This window comes from Castor canadensis, chromosome 4 (genome assembly GCF_047511655.1).
Source record: "Castor canadensis chromosome 4, mCasCan1.hap1v2, whole genome shotgun sequence".
Taxonomy (NCBI): Eukaryota; Metazoa; Chordata; class Mammalia; order Rodentia; family Castoridae; genus Castor; species Castor canadensis.
The window spans coordinates 128642294-128661993 of NC_133389.1; the positions used below are offsets into that span (position 1 = coordinate 128642294).

Genomic DNA, 19700 nt, shown 5'->3' on the forward strand with positions numbered 1-19700 from the left:
TTGTTTTTAAGATATGAAGAACACAGATACAAAAAAAACCCAAACACTATCAAATATATATATGGAATGAAATAACTACTTAAAAACATACTACCAAAACAGAATTACCATTAATATTTTGGGGATAATCTTTTCATACATATCTCTGTAGATACGTGTCATTATATGCTGTATGTATAAATAATCTTCATAAACTTCTCCATACTGTTTCTTCCTCATGCTTTAGTTCTCAATTCACATACCACTTCCTCAAAAGAAGACTTCCAGGAACACCTTAAGTAGCCTACTTCATTATATCACTCAGTTTATTTTCTTCATTGTGCTTTCTCTCTAAATAAACCATGATTATTCACTTGTCTCTCTCTCTGTGTATGTGTGTGTATGTGTCTTTCCAACCCCAGTAGAATACAAGTTCCACAAGAGCAAAAATCTTATACTTTTCTCCATCACTAGAGTCTAGCCCAGTACCTAACACATTTCGGATGCCTAATACGTAATGAATGGAAAATTAATGGTTTCAGTTAACATTTATGAACAACAAAATCCTAAATCTGTATCTCCCATTCAAATTTGCCTCCTAATCTTCATAGTCATGTTTAACCATCACTTGACTGCTCCATCTAGAAAATACACAGGTATTTTAGTCTCAGTTGATCACTAAACCTGTTGCTCATGTTGCTCCTTCCCTCTTTAGATGAATGACAGTGCCACTAACCCAAATTTCCCAAGCTATAAAGTTGAGCTTTATCCTTTATGTGATTCTCCTCCTTACCCCTTATCCAACCAATCAAAGACTCTCCATATTACTTCAATTCTACCTCCTAAATCTCTTCAATCTACTTCATTCAATCTCTCTGCTCTTCAATCCTCCCACTCAAATGCAAATTATCATTCATCATTTCTCTCCTTATCACCTATATTAACCTTCTGACTTTCTGCTCCATATTCATTCTTATTCCTTTCTAATTTATTCACATGCTGTATACTCTGTGGCTACAATGGCTTCCCACTCAGAATAAATCCTAAAATCCTTATCCTGTTATTGTGGATGCAATAGCATCCACATGAACTATCAGGCTTTGGCCTTCTTCCAATTCTTTCAACCTACCATGCTCTAGCCTATCTCAGGTCCTTTGAGTATGCTGTGTCTTTGGCCTAAAATACTCTATCCACCATTGTACACTACATACTCATCCTGCAGGTCAAACTCAAACATCACTTCTGCAGGAGTCTGTAGTAAACAGAATTCTAAAGATATCCTTCCCCATCCCAAAGAGATTTCCATCCTGTGGTTTTACAGTCATACAATAATCTAGATATTGCTGGTGAAGGGGCTTTACAGATGTTAATTAGTCACTAGTAGTTAAGAAAGGGCGATTATACTGAATTACCCTAGAGGGTATAATACAATCACTTAAGCTCTTAAAAGTAGAGCTTTCTCCTAGTTAAGGGCAAAATAAGAAGTTAGGGGCAGAAGTTGAACAACAACCTAAGGCTAAAGCAGATTCTCCATCAACTCCAGAAAAGACCATAAGCTAGTTGATACCTCGACTTTTTTAGGCCTACTAGATGCTAAGCAGAGACCGAGTCAAACTGCATAGGCTCCCAACCTTCAGATGTCTGATAAAATAAATGTGTGCTGTTTTAAGCTGCTTAATTTGTGGCAGTAATAGAAAACTAACACCAATGCTCTTCCTTGACCCTACTCCCCACCCCAGACTGGGTTATGGCCTCTGTTAAATGTTCCCATAGCATACTGTACTTCTCTTTCATAGCATTCATATTTATTCTTAATGTATACAACCTAAGAACTATAGTCAGAGACTTTGTATCTTGTGACACATATTCCATTATAATCCAATGTCTACACATTAATGTTTACCTGAGTGAATGAATAAACTTTTTATTCAACTGTATCCCAAAATTCTCAATCACGATACACCTCCTGTAAAGTGCTACATTATAAAATACTTAAGGATCAACTGCCTTACAGCAGTAACTAAAAAGAGAGGAAAAGAGTTAGGATGAGTTAAATATATATTCAGAGTCATTTGGACAGTTATTTTTGTTTTACAAACCCTCCCCACTTATCATGACTTCCCACTCCATGGTCAATACCCCTAGAAGATCACAGCCATCTACTAGAGAATCACAAAAGGTTGCCATAGCGAGCCACTACTACTAACAACACTAGGTGATATTCCTCAAGTATGCTGGATTATAAGCAAAGCTTTAAACAATTTTTCTACTATTTTAAGGAAGTATTTTTCAAACTGCAAAAATAATCCAAATTTATTCAACCTGAGACATCAGCTATTTCACAGTAAAGAGACTGAATATATTAAAACTACCTGATGAGAAAGTGGAAGGTCAGCAAAAATAATAATTTACTTACATCAATGGAAAAGCAAAAAATGGGAGTGTCATGGCAAGTCTTGCTGTAAATTCATCCGGAAGATACCACAAGTATACAATTAAGCATGTAAATAGATAGAGAACTGAGGAATAGAGAATTAATCTTCCAACCCATAATTTTTGTAATCTCTGATTTTTTTCCCTAAATTCTTCCAATGCCTGAATTTCCTGTTAAGAGAAAATTATTGCATTATTAAATCTGAAACTTCACTAAAAAATTTAAATGTTAAAAAAATTAACATGATAGAAAAATTAAATAGAAAGATTTTTTGAAAGAACTCTTAAGTCAGTAAGATATAATACCCAAATATTTTAAAACAGACCGTCCCATGAAAATTAAAATTAAACTTAAAATTTTATAATGCATATTCTGACAAAACACATTTTAAAATGAAAAATACTATTTTTAACCTATCAAACTGGCAACAATTAGAGGCATCTTACTGGCATCAGTAAATATTGAGTCAAGTAATAATCCCTTTTAAAAAAAAATCTGACAATAAAAAAATTAATAAAAATTCAAACAGTGATATTCTTTCAGTCTGTTGATCACTTCCAATATTCCCAGAAAACAGTCATTTTTTTATAATACTAGAAAGTACAAACAGCTATAAAACTTTTGCAGACTGATAAAAACTGTTGCAGACTACCCTATAATCTTTTTTATCCTGTTGGCTACATTGATTTACACCATGCTGTAGATCCATTTTTCATTCTAATAGGCTCTGTTACTTAATACAGGTTTCTTAAGTCACTGATAGACTGTGGATTTTTGAGGGGCTTTTTGAGCTCTTGCACCAAAGTCCTCAGGTTTACTCTATACCATCTCTAAATTTCCATATCACATCTGAGTTCCACAATAATAGTTACTAAAATAATAATTATTTAACACCAAAAATTAATTGAAATACCTCAGAGTCAAAGAACATACCTTATCTATACTTTCTAGAACTTCTACAGTTGAAGGTTTTGTCTATTAGAGAAACAGAAATAAGAGATAGCATTAAAATTTGTTACTATAAAACTTAGAAACATTGGATTTATATAATCATAAAAGCATTTTAGTTCAATCTATCAAATGTTGTCAAGCTATATATATTCCTATGTATTTATAACTTAAATTTATTTAAATGAAAAATTTAATTATAAATAGAACTATATTTGTTTTAATATATAAGCCTTTTTCTACTTTGTATTCCTAGAAGGATTTTCAACTTACTAGCTCAACTTTTATCATTTTTAATATCAACAAAACATGCTTTATAGAGAGAAATTATCTTCCAAGAAAAATTTTCTTCAATAATGATTATTCAAAAGAATTCACATATTAAAATATACACAGACTAAGGATGGCCAGGCTCACTATTGCTAAAACTTACTCAGGACTTTGGAGGTCAAAATCAATATGCTACCTTCATTCTGAATTCCTAATTTATGTACTTTTTATGAAGATCAGATTTTTTTAAAGAGCACCTAAAAATACTAAATTATGGCAGAACTTATTTGCCAAAGATATTTCTATATCACCTAGAATGAACACCAGCCAAATGGCTCATATGACAATTGAGAGGAAATTTACCAATTACATACTGAACAAACCAATACAAGGCAAGTACAGTGGCTTACACCTATAATCTCAGCTACTTGGAAGGCAGAGACCGGGAGGATCAAAGTTTGAGGGCAGCACGGGCAAAAAGTTAGCAAGAGCCCACCTCAACAAATAAGCTGCACATGATGATACACATCTGTAATCCCAGCTACATGGCAGGAAGAAAAAGAAGGATCATGGTCCAGACCAGCCTAGGCATAAATGTGAGACACTACATGAAAAATAACTAAAACAAAAAGGGCTGGAGGCATGACTCAAGTGGTACAGCACCTGGCCTGGCAAGTGCAAGGCCCTGTGTTCAAACCCGAGTATCACCAAAAAATAAAGAAATAAACAAAATCCAACACAGCAATTAATTATCAGTTCATTATAGTTCCTGTAAGAGTTGTCACCATTAGGTTGAACCATGCAAAATTACTATTTTGTAAGTTAAAGCAAGATATTGACAATTTCATATGGTTCAACCAAATAAGAAAGACCAAGAAATAGAGATATTTGATCCTCAGACAAAACTTTCCTAAGACTTCAAAGAAAGAAGTCATCTCATTCATGCACAATATCAAAAAAGTTGATGTTACACAAATAGAAAGTAGAACGGTGCTTATCAGAGTCTAGGGAATCAAATGTGAGGGCTGGGGACTTGTTGGATTGGGAGTCAACAAATACAAAACCATAGATAGAAAGAAGTTCAACAGCCCTATTACACAGCATGGCAACTATGACTGATATTATACTATATTCTTGGAAAATGCTCATAGTGTATGTGTTAAGTATTCTCACCATAAAAAAAAAATGGTACTATGTGAGGTAAAGCATGTTAATTAGCTAGACTTAACCATTCCATAATAGATATTTATTTCAAAACATCACCTTGTACACAATAAATACGTATAATTGTTGATTTTAAAAAAATAAAGGGGTAACAAAAGAGGAAAGGACTCGATATAGCACAAATCTAAAACATGGATTGTTCCAGAAGTAGTCCAAAACTAAATTATGTGCCAGCTATTGCTAGGCTCGATTATTATAGTAATAAGGAGTCAAGAAATAAACAGTTCCCAGACTATATTGTCTCCTCTTATATCAGCGAAGAGTATTTATCAATATAATTTATAGTTTCTAGTTCTAAATTTGAGACACTTTCTCTAAAGGCTTATCCAATATAATTAAACTGCATTTCTAATTTTGTTTAACCTATAATTCCTATAAGCATATTTAGTGTGACTTCCCTAAATATTTATCACAGCTTTAAGTAAAAAGGTACAATTATAAAAGCTTAAGTACAGGGACTGGCAGAGTAGCTCAAGTGGTAAAGTGCCTGCCTTACAAGTGTGAGCCCTGAGTTCAAATCCCAGTACTGCCAAAAATAAAATTTTTTTTAAATTTATCCACATATGTAAAAATGGAAAGATGAGACCTATTAAAAGTATTACAGGAATGGGGGGAGGAGGAATAAAGGAGAATGATGGAGGCAGTGAATTCAACTATGATATATTGCTAAGAACTTTATTAGATATCACAATGTACCTCCAGCACAACAATAAAAAAATAAAATTTAGCCAGGCGTCAGTGGCTCAGGCCTGTAATCCTAGCTACTCAGAAGGCACAGATCAGAAGGGTCGTGGTTCAAAGTCAACCCGGGCAAACAGTTTGCAAGACCCTATCTCAAAAAAAAAAAAAAAAAAATCACAAACCATCACCTTTGAGTGGCTCAAGGTATAAGCCCTGAGTTCAAGCCCCAGTACCACAAAAAAAAAAAAAAATTTTTTTAATTTTTTAAAAATTTTTAAAAAGTAAATATAGTATAGAATATTTGACTTGAACAGCCTCTGGAATAAGTCTGGACTTTAAGCAATATGAGAAAAAAATAAGAAAAATAAGCATTTACACACAAATACATAAATATAGATAAAAATAATTATTTTAAGTCAAAGTAAGATAGTTATATTAAAGAGACATTAGACACTTATAGAACAAATAGAACTACTAAGATAACATCCACAGTAAAAAGCAACTTAGAAGAATGAAGAAAGAACTTTAGAGTTAAAAGAAATTAAATAGATAACGTCAAACTACAACTAAAGGCTATAACACAAAGGAAACTTTTATAGATAGCTCTATGTAATATTTACAGACTTACAGACTAGCAGTGAAAAAAATACTTTTTTCTTACCCTCCATCGAGAAAAAAATCCGCCCATCTTTTATTCGTAGAAACTTGGCACAATGATAAATATCATTAGTTGTCCAAAAGAAGTCACAGCTAGAAATAAAGCAAGAATTTAAATTTTTTAAGTTAAACACACAGCACACACATTATAAAATTTTATATCTTGCAATACTACCTAAAAATACTATCAAATATAAATTTTGTTGGCCTCTACTTAGATGGAATTTCAGTTCAGATAGTTACTGGAATAGAGTCCACTGTTTTAAAACCCTTCTTTAAAGGGAAGACATATTTAAAAGTAAAAATAGAGCTGGAAAGGCTTTTTAAATGACAGAGCATTTTAGAAATACACAGGCATATGACTGTAGATTATCTGTTCTTTAGTCTCCCTATTTTGTTCTTATAACAAATTTTACTATACTACTTTCATTCTACTTACTTACTTAAAATCATTTCTATCATTTAACTGTCTCCCAACTAAATTAGTTATATGGAAATAGGAAAGCTCTGAAATGCTCAGAATAACATCGCTTTACAAGTAATCATAGAAAGCAAACTGGATTTTGAGTAAGAAAATAAGGGTTATAAAGCTAGCTGTGACCTTGAACAAATCATTTAATGATGTTGAGCCTTAATTATTTTTTGCATATTAGAGTTAATAGTATCAACAATTTCTTAAGTGACAAGAGGTTTAGTGATTTGCCCAACAGCACAGAAGGAACATGTCCTAAAGTCCCTCCATCTTCAGACTTCTTGTACCTATGACAAATACTACTGTTCAACACCCCCAAGTAAACATTTCTGCCTGAAATTTTGTCTACGTTCCTTAAGCTAGTTGACCTTCATGTCAGCTCACTGCATATCCCCTTCATTTAATTATTTATCCATGACTCTCAAATGTTTTAAAACAAATTCAGTAATATTATATTCTAAGTCAATTTAAAAGTCAGTATTACATGTATGTTTATTCTTACAAGTTGAAATGGTAAAATTGGACTTTCAAACTGACATTTTTACCAAGTTACAGGTATATACTTGCTAATAATATGTGAAATTTCTTCATTTACACACACACACACACATACATACATACACAGTTATCAAGGACATACTTCTCACATTTTTAACCATAAATATTATGAGTTACTATCAGCACTAAATAAAAACTTCAACACTGTTTATACATTAGGCTTACCTATTTTAAGAGTTTCTTAGAAAAGTAGTAAGAGCCTAGTTATAAAATATTTTTTAGGGGGGGTGGGGGGCAGGACCTCACGCTTGCCAGGCTTGCTAGGCAGGCGCTCTATTACTTGAGCCACTCCACCAGCCCGTTTTTGTGATGGATTGTTTTGGAGATAGGGTCTTGAGCACTATTTGCCCTGGCTGGCTTTGAACCATGATCCTCTTGATCTATGACTCCTGAGTAGCTATGATTACAGGCATGAGCCACCAGTACCTGGCTTACAAAATGATTTTTAAGGTCAAAAGTACCTATAATCTATTCTGAAAAACTGTTAAGTTTACAAATACAATGATATGATTTTTTTGGGGGGTGGGGTTGGGGAGAAGGTCAGTTCTGGGGTTTGAACTCAGGGCTTCACACTTGCTAGGCAGGCACTCTAGTACTTGAGCCACTCAGCCAAGTACTAAAAATAGTTCTTTGAAATAGGGTCTCACCAACTTTTTTGCCTAAGCCAGTCTGGAACCTCACACTCCCATCTCCGCCTTCCAAGCAGCTAGAATTATAGGTTATCAGCAACTTCACCCAGCACAAATTGATAAGCCACATTTAAGTTGCAAACTAAATTAATCCTTGAACATTAACTCAGTATTCAAATTACTAAAATATGGTTGTAGTATATTCATGAACTCTAGTGAATAAAATTATAAATTTTTGAGTCAAGATATGAAATAAATATTAAAAACCTTCTTAAGATGCTAAAAATAATCACCAAGAAAGGTAGAAGGGAGGCGATTCAGATGAACGAACCACTTAAGTTGATATTGTCAAAGTATACGTCATATGATAAGAGTGTTTGTTATCTAGGCACCGCATTTTGTACACAATTGACCTACATATTTTAGAATCATATCCTTCCAAGTCAAATTTATATTTATTACCCCTAGACTGAATTTTTGTTTGTTTGGTTTGGCCTGAGTTTTTTATTTTTGTTTTTTGTTTAGAGACAAAGTCTCCCTATTGTAGCCCAGTTGGCCTCAAACTTGAGAGCCTCAAACCTCAGCCTCCTGAGTGCTGGCATTACAAGATGGGCCACCATGCCCATTTTAGCCTGACCTACTTAGATTGAATTTTTAGTATTTGAAATTAATAACACTACTTGTCAGCACTTCATCTCAACCAGGCCTTAAATCAAATGCTTTACATGAATTTTATCACTTAGATACTATGATGACCCTGAGAAAGGAGAAGTGAAGAAATATGGCAAGCCCCAAAGATATAGCATTTTAGTTTTGATTTAAGAGGGGGGGGGCATTACTGAGGTTTGAACTGAGGGTCTCACACTTGCTAGGCAGGTGCTCTACCACATTAGCTACTCTACCAGCCCTTTTTTGTATTGGGTATTTTCGAGATAGGGTCTCCCAAACTACTTGCCTGGGATTGGCTTCAAACCTTGATCCTCCTGATCTCTGCTTCCTGAGTAGCTAGGATTACAGGTGTGAGCCACTGACACCTGACTAGTTTTGATTTTTTTTCATTGTTTAAAAAAGTAACCAGTTTTTCCCAACAACACCACATAAAAAATTAAGGTTGTTTTATATAGTTTAAATTGGAATATTTATGAATAAAATATATGAACACCCTCTGACAAACAGAACTACTAAAGTGGAAAGTGAGTTATAAACATGAGACAATATTAGTACAATGTATCAAGTAGCCCAAATTCTTTATTAAATTTGAATGTTTAAATCTATATTAAAGAAAAGCTAAATGGATTCACCCAAGAAATGCAACTCCAGCTAGAAGCACAACTAGAAGTCTGAAAGCACAGTCCTTATTTTCCTGCATAACCTTTTCAAGTGAGTATATGAAATTCATGCATAATATGGCAAGTAATACTAATTTTGACATCAACTATTTGCTTGGAGAATGAAACAAACTATGGCTTAGCCTCCAAGCTCCCTGAAGCAGGGGATTTTGCTTTTGAATCTGACCTCTCAAACATTAAGGTGACTGTCATTAAATACCATATACATGCTTTCAGATTCATAATCAAAGAAACCTTCAACCCTCATTGTTGAGCAACTTCTCTATTAAAGTCTAGCATTTGTAAAAGAAGAAGATGATTTACTATAATGCACACATGGTAGTAGTTCATAACAGATGTAAAAGCATAACAAAATTAAACAATTAATTATAACTATATATATAATTATAACTATAATTCTATAGTTTAATTTCATACTTCTATTGTCAACCACTGGTTCTCTCCTTTCTACCCAAACACCTTAACTCTAATTCTGGTTGCCCATCACCTACTGTGAAACAATGGGCAAACAAATTACATATCCTCTCTGTTACTAAATCTCCTCATCTGCAAAAGAGAGGGATAAAACAGTTAAGAATCCTCTTAAATAACATAATATATTCTAAACTATTGACAACAGTACCTGATACATAGTAATTACTCAATACAAACTATTTCTATTGCTATAGTCATTGACCTTTTTAATCCATCTCTGCTTTCTTTCAAATACTTGAGAAATACCCTGCAACCAAATAATCCCCAGCATCTCCTTCGGAAGCATAAATCAATTCTTTTGGCCTTGAGTGAACAAATGGCTCAACCTTAAATGGCTTGTCACCAAAAACTCTTCCATGAACATGGATAGAGTCTCTTTCCACTCTACTATCACAATGGGACCCTACATGACCTTAAGAGCAGGGTACATCTTAATGTGTTTTTCAAGAATAATGCCCACCATATAATTTCAATGTTTTCTACTAATTACTATTTACACTCAGGTTTGGGTGTCAGAATTTAAAATCTTAAGAAATATCTTGGACTGGAGGTGTAGCACAAGTGGTAGAGTACCTACTTTGCAAGCACAAAGCCCTGAGTTCAAATCCCATTCACAAAAAACTTCAGCTCATTTCAAACCACATTAGAGCAATGAAGTAAAATTGATCTGGATTCAAAATGTGACTCAACCACATACTAGCTATATGATCTTGGGGAAATTAAAGTGTGAAAATATCAGCACTTCACAGACTTGTGTTTGCATTAAATGAAATTATCATTTGGCACAATGTCCAACACATAGTACATGTTTAATAAATTATAGCCATTATTACTGCCATTACCAGAAAACACATATAGTACTTAACTGCAGACATTTCTTTCTTATTTCTCATTTTTAAAAAGGACCTACTTCATAATTTAAATGTTGAAAACTAAAATTATAGTTTGCATTTTTATTGAAATTTTATTGCTTTCATTCACTGTAGTATGAAAAAAAATTCTACAGATACTTCTATTAAAATGGCCTTATAAGCCTTTGAAGAAAATAGCAAGGGAAGTTAAGTTTTATGTTTAATTTACCAAGTCCCAAACTTAGATATGAACTATTTAGTCATCCTCAACAGCACCTCCATAACATCATACTACACAATTTAAGATTAAAGGACATTTGTTCTAAAATTCTAACTTCTTTAATATTAGCATAAATTAGCTGTACAGGGAGTTTCATGTGACATTTCCACATATGCTTACAATGCACCTTGGTTAGGTCACTCTCACCATCATTCTCTTATCCCTCACCCCCCTATTTACAACTATTTCAACAGGTTTCATTGTTCTGTTTTCTAACAAATTATAAAGTACATGTATCATATTCATCCTACCACCTTCCACTAATACCCATCCCACCTGTTTTACATTCCTGTCCTTGATTTTATCTTCATTGTTCAAAGGTGTGATACATGATATTTCACCCATGAACATACTGTACTTTAATCAGAGTAATCCCCTTCCCCTTCCCCCACCCCCCATTATTCAACAACTTTCATTATGCCATCTTCCTGCACAGATGCAAAGTATGTCGATACTATTCACTCTCTTTCCTGTTTTCTCTCTCCTCCCCCTAGTCCCCTCAAACAGTACCACTACTACAGCATGTTTACATATAATGTAAAACGCTAACTTTAAAGTGTCCTAATTGACAAGGCAATTCTGAAACATCCCAAGCCACCAACTTATTGCCCCAAAATAGAAAAGCACATCTCTAAAAGCACTTTTTAATATGTGGTGATAAAGTGCTTGCTTTCATGTTAAGTCAACAGTCACTCAAAACTATACACACTACTTAAAAATGACTATTTGATTAGAAAGATTTCTATATTAAATCATACCTCTTTGGTAGCTATATAACTTACTCCTTTTCTTATATTCTTTCAAGTTAATACAAAACACTGTATAAATTTATTAGCAGCATTACTGAGTTGATCTCCACAGATGACTGGGAACCTTGAAAGTCTAGGTGTAAATGCACCACTCTTGTTTAAGAAAACGTATTCAAAATGAACTTAGTTCTGCTAAGGCGGCACTATGGGAGCTGCTGAGGACTAGGGTCTTCCTTGCCAGTCTGAACATGTACCTGAAACTAAATTTACTCACGTCCATCACACACCGCTGTTGAAAAGAATCAATGTTGTCAAAAGTGAGATCCAGACCACTGGAAGAGGAGAATATAGTAGACTAAGCACCACAAACCAGAAGCCAAGAGGGAAAAGCAGAACATGGAAAACTCAATGAGTCACAGGTCTCGCTTAGTACAGGGAGAGCACAAGCAGGAAAACTAAGTCAGTCCACCAATCTCAACTCTCAATCCGCAAACAGCATCAAAGAATGCAACCTAAGGCTGTAATTGAGATTTGCTCGTCTAGTTCTGCCTTGCCTATGACACCCACCCATGTCCGCCCCCACCCACCCCCGCCCAGACACACACCGCCGGAGTCCCTTTAAATAAGGACAATGGTTGGAGAACCGCTTCTCTAAATCGCACACAATCCACGCCCACACGCGAGCTGGGCAGCATGACACTGACAGTTTTCAGTCCCTTCCGACCTTCCTAACTCGCAGCGCCTCGGCACAACTGGGAAAGGGGAGGCGAATGAGCGCCCTCCAAGCGGGCAGGTAAGCCAAGAGGGTGCTCGTTGGGGACCTCCTGGCCGCTCCCAACACGGGTGGGCCAAGGGCTGAAGCTCAAGCCAGTCCGTACTTGGAACTGAGCTAGGAAACTACCAGCCTTTGTTTGCCGGCACTCCACAGCCACCCCTGCCCCTGGGATGGGACATCAATGGGGCGACGCGGCGACACTGGGAGTGTTAACTAGCCGCCGCCGCAGAGCTCCTAGGCCACTTGGCATGGGGCGGAGGCGCCTGGAAGGGCAGGCGAACGAGCCCGGAGATGATTTTCCCCAGGAAAGCCCAGCGCGCCTCCCCGGTACAGAACCCCCCAACTGCCCTCACCTTGAGCGCTCTACCTGCGTGAAGCGGTCGCAGCCTGGCCCTGGCGTCACCCCTGCTAGCCTCGGCCGCCACCGCGCAGCCTGCCTCCCCTCCGGAGCAGACAGCAAGCCGCCACTGACAGAGCGCTGGGCCTGGCCAATTCCTTCCCATCAAACCCCGCGCTCTCGCAGCCAGCCAATTAGCGCCGCAGCCCGGGCGCGCGCCGCTCTCCCGTCACGTGACGGCACCAGGGCGGGCAGTTGGGCTTGGGGAGCCCGGCGTTTGGCCTGGGGTGTTTGTTCCTGTGGCCTCCGCGTTGCTTGTGGGCTGCTGGTCGTCGTGCCGCAGGGGCGTACTACCATTACTTTGACTTACCAACACACTTATTTTTTACTCTGCCTCTTTTCCTTTGCAAGCCTGTTCTGTCAAAGTCTCCCTGGAGAAAGAAAACCCTAAAACTGGTCCTGGTGGTCCGGACCGCCGCGAGAGGGAATCATGGCGAGGACAAAGGGGAGTGGGGAGTTGAGGGTGAAGAGGAGTGTGTCTGGGAAAGAGTCGGTGCTGAAGCGTCCCCAGTCGGCTGTCATCCAGCCGCTGTCACCAGCCGGCAGCAGAGCAAGTTAACACGACAGCTCAGAAGAGGCCAGTTCCCAGAGGAGCCATGGAGAGAGAAAATGCAGCCCTGACCCCGGGCTCATGGACGTCAAAAAGGGAGCCTTTGTTGCCTGGACGCTTACCTCACCTCTGTGAGATAACCTCAAACACCAAAAGATGGTGACTTCAGACCTGCGGGTAAACAACAAAACCTGAGCTTTCCAGCTTAAAACTCCTCCCTCAAAAACATTCTCCAGAGGCCCTGATAACTGGGCCCGTGAAAAAAACACCCGGCTCTGACTCAGATTGAAATGAGCCCGATGAGTATTAAGTTTCCTAGTCACCTGGGAAAGACAAGTCGCAATAACATACTTGAATGAGGGAAAAAACTGGAGAGGGCTCGGGAAGCTTCAGAGAAGGCTTTTATCATGTTTTACCCCAGTGATACCCAGCGTGCAAACATTTTTCATGGGTATGTTACATATATTACTGAATAAAGGGTTTCTATGATTGTCAAAAGAGCATAATAGTACTAATATGCTGTCTTTAAACTTTGACGACACAAAACAGGTAAAGTTAAGAAAAAAAAATAGGGTAGATGATACAGGGAAATTATATTTTAATCAATATTTAAAGGGCCCGACTCTGACATTGAAACGGGAGAGCCAAAGCAGCTGCCTCCCTCCCATCTCTTTTTAGATGCTGAATTACAAAAACTGAGCGACAAAGAGGAGCTACCTGTTTCTGCTTTCCTCTTTGAGCAAGGGATAAATCCTTGCTAAAACTTTCACCTTGTTAGACTCCTTATTGTGCGACACCTTGAAATGCTTTTCAATGTTTGTGGATATCAAGAACCTGAGATTTGGCATGGAAACTGGGAAGCAGTGGGAGCCCCTTCATTCATCCTCCGGTGACAATACCATCTAGTCAGTTAAAATAGTTTTACTGGAAGCTGCCAGATGATTCACTGGCATTACTTGCCCTAATACTAAAATCTTTAGTTACTTGAAAGGACAACTGGAAGACTTTGCAAATGTAGAGGAATGGACAGAAACGTTTCATCTGTTTTGATGTGAAATTTAACCATTTTGTTTTTCATCCTTCCCAATTTCAAAGTATTAAAATGCCATTCAGCTATGTGACACATCTCACCTTAGGAATATCTGCTTAAGAGAACATGAAACCTGCTAATAATGTTTTGCTCTGGTATTTTGGGTTTTTTGTTTGTTTTTAAGCCATCAAGGCCTATGGTTAAAAGGGAAAAAAACAAAACACTGGGGGAGCTGAGAAAAAAAAACAAAACAGAACACTGGGGGACTGAGAAGAACTAGGTGGATGCAAAAGATTCCAAAAACCTAATCCTGAGACACAAATTCCTTAGGGAACTGCTGTAGGAAAAGGAGACCTGGCCAGGAGTGGAACAGCAGCATTAACTCTCCTAATCTTCCAACAACCTTTTAAGGTATCATTTTTCAAATGAGAAAACTGCAAGAAAGATTGTGCACATTGGTAAAGGAAGCACTGTACTACTGCCTCTTTTTGTCTATCAAGAGGTAAGAGTTGGCTGAGGCTATAGCTCAGTAGTAATGCACTTTCCTAGCATGGGCAAGGGTCTGGGTTCAAAGCTCATCTCCACAAAAAAAAAAAGAAATGTAAGTAAGAAAAAGAGGCAAGAGTTTGTCAAACAAGTAGTGAAGGAAAGACATTACAAGCAGAGAAATCAACTATATGGCCAGATTACAGGCTACAGTGTGATTCCAAGCATTTATGGAAAGGCCCTATGTTAAGTACTAAGGAGACAGATGAATAAAACAGCTGTCCTAAAGCATCTGACAAGAGGAGAAAGCTTTCAGAGAAAAAAGTACAGGATTTATAAGCACTATGGTAGGGGCTAATGTTCAGATACAAGAACACAGCAGCCACTGGAGGGTGTAGGAAAGGTGCTGCTTTCAGAGTTCAAATGGTAAGAATTATGCCCTACTAAGCCTAAAATTGTTTTAGGACCACCTTCCCCCCCACCACCGTACTGGGGTTTGAACTCAGGGCCCACACCTTGAGCCACACCACCACCCCCTTTTTGCAAAGGGTGTTTTTAAGATAGGGTCTCTCGAAGTATTTGCCTGACTGATCTCCACCTCCTGAGTAGTTAGAATTACAGGCATGAGCCACCAGAACCTGGCTAAACAAGTTTGGACATGACATTCTTTTTTTTTTTTTTTTTTTTGTAGAACTGGAGTTTGAACTCAGAGCTTCACACTTGCAAAGCAGATGCTCTACTGCTTGAGCTGTGCCTCCAGTCCTCAGGGCTACTTCTCAGGAAGCGAAATCCAAAGATCAGCAGAGAATTCTTTGAGAGAGGAAACAAACTGCCCTAGCCAATGGAATCCTAAATGGTCTAATTCAACAAATAAATTCAATTTATTTAGGTGCTATGAGGGCTTACAGGAAAGCCATTCATTGGTCAGAAGAGTTGGTGAAAGCTTCCTTGAGGAAGTCACATGCAAATGGAGATATGGAGGATGAGAAACTAATAGCAGAGAGGGAAACAATATGTAAAGGCCTGTTGTCAGGAGGGAACATTTCAAGCCTAAGAGACTGAAAGGAGGCCATTGTGACCCAAGCATAGACTGCAAGGAGAAATTTCAGCAGTATGAAGCTGGAGAAATTTGCCATATTGAAAAATTTAATCCTTAAGAGCAAAGGATGGGAGGGAACTTGACATGATCAGATATGTGTTTTGTGTTTTGTTTTTTAAATCACAACAGATGCAGTGCAGGAACACAACCATGGCCAGTTAGGATCTATGAGTGATGGGTGCTATTGGATGCAGTTAAGTGAATTTGAATAGGAGTGAGGAGATGGAGACAAATAAGGGAAACAGAACACTTTAGAAAGTAAAATGGGAGGTTTTGATGATAGATTTAGATACCATAGGGTGAGATAGGGATTGAAAGAAAGAGATGAATCAGAGATGGCTCAGAGTCGGGCACAGGTAGCTCACTACTGTAATCCTAGCTCCTCAGGAGACAGAGATCAGGAGGATTGAGGTTCAAAGCCAGCCTGGGCAAATAGTTTTGAGACTCTATTTTGAAAAAAACCCATCACAAAAATAGGGCTGGTGGAGTGACTCAAGGTGAAGGCCCCAAGTTCAAATGCCAGCACAGAAAAAAAAAAAAAGAGAGAGAGATGGCTCAGGATTTCTCGTGGGCCCAGTGGATGGATGCTAATGCCATCGCTGAGATATGGGAACACTGGAAAAGAGCCAGGTTTAGGAGAAAATAGTGATTTCAACTAGAACATGTTGAGCTTAAGATTTTTTTATGACTTCAAGGGGAAGTGTAAACCTTTGGATTTATAGGTCTGCAGCACCAAAAAAGTCTGGGCTGGAGACAAAAGTATGTTAGAGTTTATAATCTGTCATTTTCTGCAGGGTGCTTATTTTTTCCAAATGCTACTACCTTTGTTATACGTATAAGATATCTTGTTTTTTAAAATTTCATTAATCTGAAAGGAGATGGGAGGAGGTGGCTAGCTGCTCTGGCTTTTCATATTTTACTTTTTGTTGGGCATGTAGGCCCCAAAAATGACCACGTGGAGAGGAGTGATCTGGCCAAGAGATTCTTTATTGCCGGGTGGGAGAGGGAGAGAGCCAAGAGAGAGAGAGAAGCAGGAAGGGCAGGGGCTTAAATACCCCTCAGTGAGATTCAGCATGATCCGATTGGTTAGGATCTTGTGGTTCATGCTGATTGGAGGTTGGGGAAGAAGGAGAATTCAAGCTAGACTTGAGGCAGGACCGTGACCCTGGGAAACAGAAGCTTAAGGGTGCAGTAAGAACTGAAACCTATCAGCGCCATTATTGCCAACATTCCTCCTTTTTTTGTTTGTTAAGGAAGGGGGGTGTTGTGTTCGCTCTGGCTTCTTCAAGCTGGCAAGGGGCAGCGTAAGGGAAGGGAGGGTTAGTTGGCAAACAATGTTGGGGTGCTGAGCCTCATGATGGCGTACACCCAGGCTCTGAAAATGAAGATTTCCTCTTCCCTGAAGTTGATGAAGGTCCCTTGTAGGTCATAAAGAGTCTCGAGCCAATCCTCGGACCTCCGCATGGTGGGCATCAGCCAACTATCCTGGCGTTTTGGAGAGGTTGGTATCCCTGGAGGTACAACTGGTTAAATTTTTGATTAACAATGGCAGAAATGCAGTATGATACAAGGGAGCACTGACGAATGGATTAAGAAAATGTGGTATCTATACACAATGGAATTTTATGCAGCCATGAAGAAGAACGAAATGTTATCATTCGCTGGTAAATGGATGGAATTGGAGAACATCATTCTGAGTGAGGTTAGCCTGGCTCAAAAGACCAAAAATCGTATGTTCTCCCTCATATGTGGACATTAGATCAAGGGCAAACACAACAAGGGGATTGGACTATGAGCACATGATAAAAGCGAGAGCACACAAGGGAGGGGTGAGGATAGGTAAGACACCTAAAAAACTAGCTAGCATTTGTTGCCCTTAATGCAGAGAAACTAAAGCAGATACCTTAAAGCAACTGAGGCCAATAGGAAAAGGAGACCAGGAACTAGAGAAAAGGTTAGATTAAAAAGAATTAACCTAGAAGATAACACCCACGCACAGGAAATCAATGTGAGTCAATGCCCTGTATAGCTATCCTTATCTCAACCAGCAAAACCCCTTGTTCCTTCCTATTATTGCTTATACTCTCTCTACAACAAAATTAGAGATAAGGGCAAAATAGTTTCTGCTGGGTATTGAGGGGGGGAGCGGGAGGGGGTGGAGTGGGTGGTAAGGGAGGGGGTGGGGGCAGGGGGTAGAAATGAACCAAGCCTTGTATGCACATATGAATAATAAAAGAAAAATGAAAAAAAAAAAAAAAAAGAATAGGAAAGCAAGAACACAGGCATTAGGATGGGCATTGGCCAGGAGAACCACTGTGAAATGCTGTTCCCTAGACAATTTCAAGAGTCCTCCAACTACAGAGAGAGAAATGGGTGGCCATGCATTATCTAAGACCCAGATAGTAATATTAGGAGGAGCATAAAAAGGTGTCTGTTCAGGGACTACATACCTAGGGATCTAAATTCTGCAAAATCCTGTAACTGCCAGGAAAGCTGTAAGCTGTCTTATGGTATGGGGGTTGGGAAAGGGAAGATTGGGTTGATGCATTTATGACTCAGGGAGTGAGTCTGTCCTTTTAAGGCCACACCTAGGTAGGTGACCTGTGGGAGGCAGGATCTGTCAGGATTTAAATGTAACACTCTTGGATAAAAGAGAGCTTTAGCTCATTATTTTATATAAATTGACACTTTTAACCTTTTAAATGTTTGTACCGTATTTAGATAAAGTATAACATAACACTGTTACAGGGTGGTCATTTAAGACACATAAGCAAATATGTAATGAACTCTGATTTAGTAGTATTTAAAAGCTTGACAAGATCAGCAGAAAACACAAATAATTTCTTTGATAAAATCTTTCTCTGTAATGGTTTTTTGTAGATGTTACTCAGAGCAGAACAATATTAAGATAACCTTTTTATTTCATAGACATAGAGGATTTGATTTTAGTTTGACATGACCCTAAAAATCTTTTAGGCAACTCTTAGATTATATTTAACTTTAACTTAATCACACACCAAAGTTTTTATTATACACTTTTCAAACTTACTCAGACCTTCATACAACATACTAAACCCTTTGATGGTTTGTCCTTATCCTTCCTATTTGAAACAATCTTTAGGATAAACCCTTTTTTATAAAATCCTTTCTTATCCAAAAACATTTATTTATTTTTTAAAATTTATTATAGGGGCTGAAGCAACTAATTAGTAGCCCTTATTGTTTTTAGGAATAGGCATAAGGTCTCATCATCCCTCAGGCTTGAGGGGATATGGTTTTAGGTGTGGAAACTGTGAGGGATTTTTGAGTTTTATTTGAATAGGGAGGGCCGTCCTGGCTCACCCTACACTCATCTCATCAGTCCACACTGTAGAATCTATTTGTTCCTGAAGGAGGGGGCAGCAGAGATAGCTGCCTGGGGGGAGGAGAATTTGAGCCTTTAATTGAGATAGTAAATCCCATCCCAGCAGGGACACTGGAGTTTCAGGTACTATGGGGAAAAAGTGACAGAAGAGGAGGTCTCCCCAAGAGCAGGCCAGAGGCCAGGTAAACCAACACTTTTTACTTCTAATGTCTGAGTCTGGCCCTTTGACACTTTTTGTTTGTCAGTACTGGGGTTTTGAACTCAGGGCCTCACACTTGCTAGGCATGTGCTCTAACACTTGAGCCAGCCCTTTTTTTGTATTGGGGTTTTTTCGAAATAGGGTTTCACAAACTATTTGCCTGGGCCTGGTTTTGAGCTATGATCCTCCTGAGTAGCTAGGATAACAGGAATGAGCCACCAGCATGTGACTGAGTCTGGCCCTTT

General features: G+C 38.1%; 2 protein-coding genes across 6 annotated transcripts in view; one reads left to right on the forward strand and one right to left on the reverse strand.

The window, feature by feature from the left end:
* The window catches only part of Lnpk (lunapark, ER junction formation factor), a 62766-nt gene extending 49936 nt beyond the window's left edge, over window positions 1–12830 (reverse strand). For 2 of the 4 annotated variants that reach the window (XM_020184336.2, XM_074071140.1), the window contains exons 1-4: window positions 12684–12823; window positions 6198–6286; window positions 3347–3388; window positions 2396–2583 (exon numbers count right to left, since the gene is read on the reverse strand). In XM_020184336.2, the coding sequence (XP_020039925.1) occupies window positions 2396–2583; window positions 3347–3388; window positions 6198–6224 (257 nt within the window). In that variant the 5' untranslated portion in view covers window positions 6225–6286; window positions 12684–12823. Of the gene's footprint in view, window positions 1–1882; window positions 2340–2395; window positions 2584–3346; window positions 3389–6197; window positions 6287–12683 lie in introns of those variants that run through there. The other 2 variants (XM_020184337.2, XM_074071141.1) reach the window with 2 other exon arrangements.
* On the forward strand, window positions 12186–17935 carry LOC141422590 (uncharacterized). Of its 2 annotated transcripts, XR_012447259.1 has the most exons (3): window positions 12186–12348; window positions 13079–14809; window positions 15485–17935. XR_012447259.1 is itself a non-coding variant. In XM_074071142.1 (2 exons), the coding sequence occupies exon 1, from the start codon at window positions 12501–12503 to the stop codon at window positions 13116–13118; it is 618 nt and encodes a 205-aa protein (XP_073927243.1). In that variant the 5' UTR covers window positions 12355–12500; the 3' UTR covers window positions 13119–14809; window positions 15485–17935. The 2 variants fall into 2 exon arrangements, 1 of the variants encoding a protein (XP_073927243.1); XM_074071142.1 differs by lacking the exon at window positions 12186–12348 and having other exon boundaries at window positions 12355–14809.
* Window positions 17936–19700: the final 1765 nt, after the last annotated feature.

Coding starts and splice junctions, on each gene's coding strand:
- LOC141422590 (XM_074071142.1), top strand. CDS start 12,501: ATGGGACATCAATGGGGCGACGCGGCGACACTGGGAGTGTTAACTAGC.